Below are 9,530 nucleotides of genomic sequence, written 5' to 3'. Positions count from 1 at the left end.
TTTAATAAAATGTTCTGTTGCCCATGTAAATGTACTTATATTGGCCAAATAAATAAAAGGTGGAAGTCATTTTCCTATCGATATTTACACATCTCTAAGTCGCCAGCAGCACACAAAAAACCGGCCACACTTTGCCCCTTGCCGTTATTTTAGGTAGAAAAGCTGATAAACACAAGAACAGCACAATTTTCCACGCATTCCAGAAGATCTACCAGTCTTCGGCTCTTCGCCGTGGATCGAGTTCATCGCTGACCAACCGGCGGGGCGATTGGAACTGGCTGAGGTCGGCCAATATGTCTCAGTTACCGGATGGCGGGATTTCCAAAATGGGAACAGAGGAGCAGCCGGACAGCCAGGAGGATTTCCCTGTGCCCCGAAGGAAAGAGTCCTGGCGGGGAGTGCCCATGGAAGCCATTCACCGCAACCTCCATCTGTTCGAATTCGAGCACTTGCCGCCCGTGGCAGCTGGCCCCCTCCACTGGGTTATGTACGAACTGCCCGTCCGGGAAAGCCCGCCACGCCCCCACAAATCGCCGGGGAAGTGGGACTCGGAGCATGTGCGTCTTCCCTGCGCGCCCGAGTCGAAGTATCCAAGGGAGAACCCGGACGGGAGCACCACCATCGACTCCAGATGGGAAATGATAGAGCGGGCCCTGCTCCAGCCGATAGAGTCCAGTGCGAAGCTGCAGGCGGCCATCCTGTCCTACAACACCACCTACCGGGACCAGTGGCACTTCAGGGCGCTCCACCACCTGCTGGACGAGGAGCTGGACGAGAGCGAGTCGCGCGTCTTCTTCGAGGACCTGCTGCCGCGCATCATTCGGATGGCCCTGCGCCTTCCGGACCTGATTCAGTCGCCGATTCCGCTGCTCAAGCAGCAGAAGAACGCCAGCCTGAGCCTCAGCCAGCAGCAGATCGCCTGCCTGCTGGCCAACGCCTTCCTCTGCACCTTTCCGCGCAGGAACACCCTGAAGAAGAGGTCCGAGTACAGCAGCTTCCCGGACATCAACTTCAACCGGTGAGCAGGAGTAGATCTCCATTGGGATCTGCCATATCTGCCATATCTGCCATGGCTGGACACGTAACCCTCTCCCTTCCCCTCCATCCCTTCGCAGGCTGTACCAGTCCACGGGGTCGGCGGTGCTGGAGAAGCTCAAGTGCATAATCCACTACTTCCGGCGCGTGTGTCCCACGGAGCGGGACGACAGCAACGTGCCCACCGGCGTCGTGACCTTCGTCCGCCGGAGCGGGATGCCGGAGCACCAGGTGGACTGGAGCCAAAGTGGCGCGCCCCTGGGCGACGTGCCGCTGCACGTGGACGCCGAGGGGACGATCGAGGACCAGGGCGTGGGGCTGCTGCAGGTGGACTTCGCCAACAAGTACCTCGGCGGCGGGGTGCTGGGGCACGGCTGCGTCCAGGAGGAGATCCGCTTCGTGATCTGCCCGGAGCTGCTGGTGGGCAAGCTCTTCACGGAGAGCCTGCGCCCCTTCGAGTCGCTGGTGATGCTGGGCGCCGAGCGGTACAGCAATTACACGGGCTACGCCGGCAGCTTCGAGTGGTCGGGGAACTGCGATGACCCGACGCCCAGGGACAGCTCGCGGCGCCGCCAGACGGCCATCGTGGCCATAGACGCCCTGCGCTTCGCCCAGTCGCACCACCAGTACCGCGAGGAGCTCATGGAGCGTGAGCTGAACAAGGCGTACATTGGGTTCGTCCACTGGATGGCGACGCCGCCGCCGGGCGTGGCCACCGGCAACTGGGGATGCGGCGCCTTCGGCGGGGACTCCTACCTGAAGGCCCTGCTGCAGCTGATGGTCTGCGCCCAGCTGGGCAGACCGCTGGCCTACTACACCTTCGGGAACAGCGAGTTCAGGGACGACTTCCACGCCATGTGGCTCCTGCTGCGCAGCGAGCGGACGACGGTGCAGCAGCTGTGGGGCGTCCTGAGATCCTACAGCAAGCTGGTGCGGGAGAAGGGCGCCAAGGAGCCGCGCGAGGGCAAGGCGACCAAGAAGAAGCTGTACGAGTTTATAAGGGAGGAGCTGAGGAAGGAAGAGGCCGCGGTGGCACCGGGAACATCGAGAGCAGCGGGCGCGGGAGAAGCAGTTCCCCCCACAACGAAATCGGGGAGGTGCTCGCCGGAAAGCGAACTGCTCGGCAAGAAGGCAGCCCGGACCAACGCCCACAGCCCCGACCTGTTTCCCCCGCAGGCGTCGCAGGAGAACTCGGACTCCTCGCAGGAACAGGCCATCCTCATGCTGTCCGACGACGAGGAGGCCAGCGCCATGATGGAGGCCGCCAGCCTGGAGGCGAAGCTCATCCTCGGCGAGGAGGCCAAGGGAGCGGGCTCTGTTGCGAGGGCCGGCGGAGCAGGAGGAGCAGGCGGCCGCCAGCTGACCCTCCTCGAGATGCTGGACTCGCACTACGAGAAGGGACAGGCCTCGAAGCGACCGCGCAAGGCGGCTGCCTGCAGCAAGGTCGAGGGTCCGGCGAAGAGTCGCCGGGAGAACGACGTGGAGGGTGCGACTGCGGACAAGGATGCCGACTAATGTGGACTAGGTGATGGAGGAGCCCTGGAGGATTTGTGCTGTTCTAACACTGTGAATCTCACGACGAAATTCCCTGTAGAAAGAGTGCAACTGTGCGAGGTTCTTTAGGACTAAGTAAAGTTTTTTGTTAACCAAACCAACCCGAGCGAGGTTTCAGTAGGACTTTATTTCACCACAACGAGAACACCAACACCAACAACAACAACAACCACGAAAAAAAAGCGAATATACATATGGGTATAGTGGGTTATCCATCAGCGGGACGCGTCCGTCCATCAGTAGTGGTTGCGCCGCTTGTTGGAGGGACAGTACTCGGCGTACTCCTCCCAGGTGCAGCCCGCCTTGGTGCAGCACTCGTTCGAGATCGAGGGGGCGTGGCCGTCCGCGCGGCGGCTCCGCAGGAACATGTTGGCGTAGTTCACGTGCAGCCAGGTGGCGCCGTCAGCTGGGAGGGAATAGAAGGTTGTAAAGGTGGATGCCACTGGGAATCCCTCTGGGAATCCCTCTGGGAAACCACTGGGAATCCCACTGGGAATCACTTGCACACTCACCGCCCGTGGAGCTCTTCTTCAGCCAGGCCTCGTCGTTGCCCGTCCTCTTCCTGTTGCGCCGGGTGAGGCGGTAGATGTCCTTCTCGCAGGCCCAGTACAGCTGGCGGACGAGCTTGTCCCGGCAGCGGGAGTGCGTCTCCTGGTGCCACACGTTCTCCCAGTCCGACTGCGAGCTGAAAGCACAATCGGTTCGATGGTTCACCAGCGGTTTCTTCTGAGTTGCCACACTCACCGCTCGCGGAAGAGCATCTCCAGACCCTCCTCCGTGTGGTGCAGAGCCTCCGGCGAGGGGATCAGCGGCAGGACGAACAGGAGGACGGCGCCGCAGAGCGTCCAGCTTCCCGCGCTGGGTGTGGTCATCCTGGCTAGTGGGCTCGGGACTAGTGGATCCTGGTGTGGCTCACTCGGCGGACGCCTGGCGACTGAACGCTCTGGCCGGCTTGCTGTCCGGTTTTGAAATATAACCGGAGCCCGGACTCCGGGACTCCGAACTTCTGGCCGGGATGGCGGCCAACTGTCGGGCGTCGGCGGCATAATTAAATCGGGTGGCCAGCGCTGTATTTGAAGTAATGAGCCTGGACATCCCCTCCACTCCCCCTCCACTCCCCGCAATCCTGGCAATCCTGGCAAGACCCTGGCAATCCGCTCTAATGAAGAGCAACGGCAGCAATTGCGTATGCGCCCCGTGGGCCGCTTATTGCCTTGTTTATCTGCGGGTCCAGCGGCCGCAAATTGGACCCACTTCTCCGGCCTCCTCCACCTTCGATCCACCTGCCCACTGGCCACCTGCAACCTGTTGCTGGCTAACAAAACACCATAAAGTCCGGCCAGTCCGCTGTTTGCCTCGTAAAACCAGCAGAGCGCCGGGCACTTGTTTTTATTTCGAAGCTGGCATAAATATTCCAATATTTGCTCGAACTTCACTGCGGCCCAGGAAGATGGTAACCGAGGAACCTAGTAACCGTGGAACCACAGCTCCCAAACGAATATGGAAACCTTCTTCCGGAGCGGAAATACAACGGAAGCGTTCGCTTGGAGTTACAAGCAGGTTGATTCCAGTTTGATCTCCGTAGCTCAAAGTGGAGCAAACCAACCAAACCACTTGCTACTTCCACCTCCATTTCTGTGCATTTTTGACCCACTGTGGTTCAGTGGGTCATGCCACCCACACGCAGGCCATAGGTTGCCTAAATAATGTCACTGTTTACACATTCTGTGCGAATTTATGATGCACCTTTTCTGTTTTCCGTTTCTGTTTTCCCTTTTCTGGCCAGTCAGTTCCCGGGGAAAGCCACTTTCCTCGCCTGTTTTCCCAGCTCAGTTCTTGGATCGCTTTTCCGCTGGTTGGTTGCTCCCAGGGAGCTTGTTTTCACCGAAAGTCGCTGTAAGTGCCACCAATCTCAAGGAGTAAACCCCCCAAAGGTGCTCCCTTTTTTTAAGGTGTTGATTTAGCCGAACGAGTTTACAAAAAGTTTTAAACCACTCAATGCACTGATTTATCAGTTATTTTTTTCTTAGGTGTTAAAACAGTTGTATCTGAAGAGCAAACAAAGAAAGTGTCCAGTGACAACCTAATCAAACAAGAAAGGAAGACATAAAGGCTAAGCAATCTCTATTCATTTTCAATATTTCCACCGCTTGTTACTATTGCAGCTAAATAAAGTGATCCTATTTTTTTATTTTTAAACCGAAACTCAAGAGTCCTAAGAAAACACCATCTGCACCACCACCATCCACAAATCATGTCTACATGATAAATATGTCTCACTAATTCCAAGTCCAAAACTTTTCTAATTTTAATCCGATTTTGAAGTGGCATATCTCTAAGAGATTGTATTGCAATTCTCTGACAAACTTCATCATTTTAATAAGGTAGCTTCCTTTTTTGTTTCGATCTGTCCTATGGGAGTTATCCGACTTATATACTGAGTGCAAAAACTACTCGTCTTTTGGCAAAGTTTCGGCAATACTGCTTTAAAACTGAGAGAATGGTTACATCGAACCACAAAGGAGTCTACTTCGATTCATATAATATACTTTATGGGGTCTGAAGTGAAATTATAATACCTGCAAAGGTAAAAAAAGCGTATTTACGCAATGCAAACAGCAGTCATTGGTTGATTTTGAAAAGGGTTGCAAAATCCCCGGCCGTGGCCACAAAAAAGGACTTAATTCGTGTACACGGAGTCATCAATTTTATTTAACACAATGAACAAATTTTATTGTACATAAACATTCATATACAAATACAGTAGGTTCTGCTTTCCTTACGCCACTAAAGTATTTGATGCACAACTGAAAACACAAAAAAATAAAGTGCATTTCGTAATGCACTTTTTAGTCGCTAGTTTTGCTTCAATTTTTTTTTGGTGAGGCTAGGCGTCTAGCAAATACCCTACTGGGTAAATACCCTACAGGGTAAAAAAAAATTCTTTCCGTTGTCAGCTTAAAGTCTAGAATATTCAAATTTTTCTCTGATCAATTTCGCCCTTCCGTTTCGGTTTTACTCTTTAAAAATTTAAATATTGTTCAATTCCACAACTGTGCTAGGAATGCAGTAGAATACATTTAAAAATACAATTATAAGTACGTAAATACGTTGCTATAGATACTTATGTCGATATACAGATACAATAGTTTAGGTTAAATACGTTTGCTAACATACGTTACTGGAAAGGTTGAGAAGGTGTTCCTGGTTAGTCGTAATTTACACGCAGAGAGAAACAAAATTCGCCTCAACTATTTCAACTCAATGCCCATTTGTTGTATAGTTTTTATGCCACCTAGAATTATTATTAACGTGTGTGGTTTGTGGGTAACAAACAATACGTATATAATATAAAATACTTGATCGATCCCTCCTATTCAATAGTCAAAAAACGTTAATGTATAGTAAACTGGTAAGCTATAACTAAAACACCTCCTGGTCAACATTCGACTAGTTTATGACTAAATTAAGTAAGTGATGCAATGGATTCTTGCGGAGTGTGTTCTTTTAATCTAAGGGGGGAAATGTTCTCGTATTATAATTCGCATCTTGGCGGTTCTAGACGCTTTATTGTTGAATTAAAATCCTTGGCTAATCGGTTTGAATTGCATTACGAAAAGGGACCTTCGCAGGGACTGAAGGACATTCATTTGAGCCTTGCTAATATTACATATTACAGGGTATAATAATGACACTTAGTTAGCCCTTTAATCGAATATGCTTGCTGAAACATTTACCCGCCTTAGATTTACAGCTCTGGTGATAAGATTTTGCCCTAAATGTTATTAATCAATGTTTTTCCCATAGGATGTGCAGCTCTGCCATCGGAAAGTGGTAAGTTTCCGTTGTCCAATCTGGTCGTATTATTCTATTTTATTTTTTGCTAATTAACGTCGGCCTTCGAACGCTTAATGACTAAATGACAAACATGCAAATTACACAGAAATCTACTCCTTGTAACATCAATTCCGCAGTCCCCCTCAGATATTTTTGTCCCTCATCAATTCATGTCGAACGGATGTTGCAGCTTATTTGTTTTCGATTTTATGTTGTCCACCCAAAGCAAGTGCAACATTTCAGTTTAAACAATCGAAGTGTGAGCTCTCCTTCCTGCCAAACTGGTTCTGGGTTTCAAATGGAATTCTGTTTGGTTCAAAGAAAAGTGTGCATGTCCTCTAAATTACCAAAAGAAATCATATTTCAGAATTCGGAAAATTATATTCTCCTTATAGACAAATTCAAGTGGTTTTATGTACACAGTTAACTTAATGTGCCGCGTCGAATTCCCATTTAGCCGTAGAGTTCAGTGGTTTGTATTCAGTGTTAGCTTTAAATTCACATTTTCTGTTCTGTTCTGCGTTGAGAATCGCCTTCGAAAACGATGCGGCGATCTTGGAACATTCGTTCTCGAGAGCTGCAAGAAGACAACGAGTTCGATTAGCTTTCTATTCAGTTTCACCGATTCATTCCGATTATATGTATTATCGGAATTATCGGTTTATCGGAATAATAGGATAGTAATAGGAACCCACCCGCTTAGAGCATTTCAATGTTGGACGTTCCGTTGCCGGTCGCAGTTCGCGTGGTCTTGGTCACCTGCTGGTTGGTCATCAGCGGCGGCGGGCTGCCGCACCAGACCACCTGGAATGGGTCCCCGAATCGCACATTATTGTACACATTATAAAGGTAAGTTAAAGCAGGTAAGGTAAGTTCGGGACCCACCTTGCGGAACGCCTTGCGGAAGTTGTCGGAGAGGAAGGCGTAGAGGATGGGGTTGATGCAGGAGTTCGTGTAGGCCACCACGTGGGAGATGATCTGGACGATGACCGACAGGTGGCTGCCTCCGTACAGGTTGAGCGCCTTCAGCACCAGGATGACCTGAAAGCGAGACAGTGGGTTAGTCCGGGATCCCCTTCCATGGAGGAGCGACGCAATGTGGCATTTGAAATGCAATTGGCGCATCGAAAGTCTGCGTGATTGTGATTCTATTTGTAATTTGCGAGCGCATTCAGAGTGGCAAACACTTCAGAATCGGAATCGACAGACACTTCTGCTAGCTCATTGGAGGGACACTGCAGTGTTGATTGCTCCAAAAGGACTCCAAAAGGGGGCCAATCTATAGCCACTACTCGTGTCCTCTGTGTTTGCCAACGAAACTTGCCAGCAGCTGGTGCCACTGCCAACTTAAGCTCCTCAGATCGTAAGTCAGTGCCCATGCGAATCGATTGCGAGTAAAATATGGTATCAATATATTTGACCTCCAGATTAAAGCCCACCAAGTGTTGATCGACTTTAAACCGCCAATCATTCGTACTGAGGCAAATGAATCACCACCAGAAGCAAACAGGATGACTTCCTGGCTGCTCTTCTCCACAAACAGATGGCAAATTCACAGGATATACAGGATATACAGGAGGTAAGCTTCACCGAAATTGCGGATTCGACTTTAATGAGCTCAGCAGCGAATTTCCTCCGCACTTTTTGATTTTCACTTCATTCGGCTTTGATTTATTTCTACTTACATGTATGGGCAGCCAGCAAATTGCAAACGCCAATACGACGACAACAACCATTCGGGTGACGCGTCGCTTTCCCTTCCTGCAACAACACAAATAAAAACAACAACAACAACAACAAGGAGAGTTAGTGGGCGATATAGAGTATATAGAAATACAGGGAGGGATAGAGCGAATAAATTATGCCGCATTTCAGTTTGGGAATTTTGCACTGCCTGCTGCTCGGTGATTTATGAACTTTGCGTGCGAACTGCGACTGCGACGCAACTTCATTTCCATTCAAATTTAAAACGCAGCCTAAAATATATTATATAGTATGTATATACATATGTTGTGCACTGCATACATTACGTGCCACGCCCACCGCATTTGATTGCCACTGGATAAGGTATTTGCATTAAGGTTCGACGAAGTTGCCCACTTCTGCATAATTCAGGTAATGATTTACTGCGTTTGTTTCGTTTTAACATTTTATCGATTCCATGCGGGGGCCTTGTTCAACCGAATTCGGTTTGTTACCAAGTTAAGAGTTGACCTTAAAGCCCAGTTTAACCAAGTTTAACCGCAAGGCTGGGATATCATTAGCGGAGGAACACGCTTAAATGGATCATGACGTGTTCAAATAAGTTGAGAGTCATAGTTTGATTCGAGAGTTGTCTTCGCCGAATGGAACAAAACGCCTCCTCCGGCTTTCGCACTCCTCGGAAATTCCGGAATCCTCTGGGAGAGCCACTGGCACTCGTACTTATGTTTCGCTTTCGCTTTCGCTTTCGGCCCCGTTGACCTGGCCACTTAAAAATGCATGAGCCGAGGCTCGTGAGCTCTCCGAGCCAAGCAGCCTAATAAAAAGGCATTCATCATGGCGGCAGCCGCAGGTGCGTGGCAAGAACGAAAGGGAGAAAGAGCGAAGGAACTGCGAAACGCACTCACCCACGGCGTATACGCGATATTTGCGGGGATTGCTTGCTGCTCTATGGCACACTCGCATATACTCACCGTGACTCGGCGGAAGGCTTGCAGCCGGGAGCACTCTTCCACAGACGGGCCAGCATTCCCATGTAGAGGAAGCAAATCAGCGTCAGCGGTGCCACATACGACGACAGGAAGAAGGACACCTGCAAGCAGAAGAAGAAGAGGGTAAGGAGCACTAATGAGTGTCTGCACCTGGGAACTGGGAACTGAGAACTGGGAACCAGAGTATCAAATCAAATTACGGCTCTAGGTAAACTCATTTGCCAGCACTAATGCAACAAAGGAGGTTAACAAGTTGCGGGCAGCTGGCCAAGACTTCTCTTTCGAGCCCACCACAAGGATCATTGGATCACGGATCATGGATCACAGATCACGGATATTGTGTCACCCAGAGTGGAGTGCCTTCCTTTGTCTCACGAACCTTCATATGTCTGTATATGTTTTCAATGTCCT

General features: G+C 50.3%; 3 protein-coding genes across 3 annotated transcripts in view; 1 reads left to right on the top strand and 2 right to left on the bottom strand.

Moving 5' to 3' along the window:
- The first annotated feature begins 113 nt into the window (after positions 1–113).
- Positions 114–2,690, top strand: LOC108097341 (poly(ADP-ribose) glycohydrolase). The gene is made up of 2 exons (XM_017199577.1): positions 114–1,018; positions 1,116–2,690. Exons 1-2 carry the CDS (start codon positions 294–296, stop codon positions 2,548–2,550), a joined length of 2,160 nt encoding a protein of 719 aa, XP_017055066.1. The 5' UTR covers positions 114–293; the 3' UTR covers positions 2,551–2,690.
- A 73-nt stretch (positions 2,691–2,763) lies between these two features.
- Positions 2,764–3,512, bottom strand: LOC108097342 (probable insulin-like peptide 7). The gene is made up of 3 exons (XM_017199578.1): positions 3,334–3,512; positions 3,102–3,274; positions 2,764–2,995 (listed from the first exon to the last, which is right to left on the bottom strand). Exons 1-3 carry the CDS (start codon positions 3,459–3,461, stop codon positions 2,826–2,828), a joined length of 471 nt encoding a protein of 156 aa, XP_017055067.1. The 5' UTR covers positions 3,462–3,512; the 3' UTR covers positions 2,764–2,825.
- A 1,765-nt stretch (positions 3,513–5,277) lies between these two features.
- Positions 5,278–9,530, bottom strand: part of LOC108097370 (allatostatin-A receptor) — a 66,885-nt gene continuing 62,632 nt past the window's right edge. Inside the window, exons 6-10 of the mRNA XM_017199615.2 lie at positions 9,102–9,220; positions 8,112–8,187; positions 7,312–7,467; positions 7,122–7,230; positions 5,278–7,003 (exon numbers count right to left, since the gene is read on the bottom strand). Of these exons, the coding sequence (XP_017055104.1) occupies positions 7,126–7,230; positions 7,312–7,467; positions 8,112–8,187; positions 9,102–9,220 (456 nt within the window). The 3' untranslated portion in view covers positions 5,278–7,003; positions 7,122–7,125. The remainder of the gene's footprint in view (positions 7,004–7,121; positions 7,231–7,311; positions 7,468–8,111; positions 8,188–9,101; positions 9,221–9,530) is intronic.

This window comes from Drosophila ficusphila, unplaced genomic scaffold, assembly GCF_018152265.1.
Source record: "Drosophila ficusphila isolate 14025-0441.05 unplaced genomic scaffold, ASM1815226v1 contig_198, whole genome shotgun sequence".
NCBI lineage: Eukaryota > Metazoa > Arthropoda > Insecta > Diptera > Drosophilidae > Drosophila > Drosophila ficusphila.
The sequence above is the reverse complement of the archived record's forward strand: the minus strand, read 5'-3'. Positions and strand labels throughout refer to the sequence as shown.

Excerpts from the sequence above, each read along its gene's own strand:
- LOC108097341 (XM_017199577.1), top strand. The coding sequence starts at position 294 with ATGTCTCAGTTACCGGATGGCGGGATTTCCAAAATGGGAACAGAGGAG. Across the intron at positions 1,019-1,115 it reads CCGGACATCAACTTCAACCG|GCTGTACCAGTCCACGGGGT; the intron begins GTGAGCAGGAGT and ends ATCCCTTCGCAG.
- LOC108097342 (XM_017199578.1), bottom strand. The coding sequence starts at position 3,461 with ATGACCACACCCAGCGCGGGAAGCTGGACGCTCTGCGGCGCCGTCCTC. Across the intron at positions 3,275-3,333 it reads GAGATGCTCTTCCGCGAGCG|CTCGCAGTCGGACTGGGAGA; the intron begins GTGAGTGTGGCA and ends TTGTGCTTTCAG. Across the intron at positions 2,996-3,101 it reads GAAGAAGAGCTCCACGGGCG|CTGACGGCGCCACCTGGCTG; the intron begins GTGAGTGTGCAA and ends ATTCCCTCCCAG.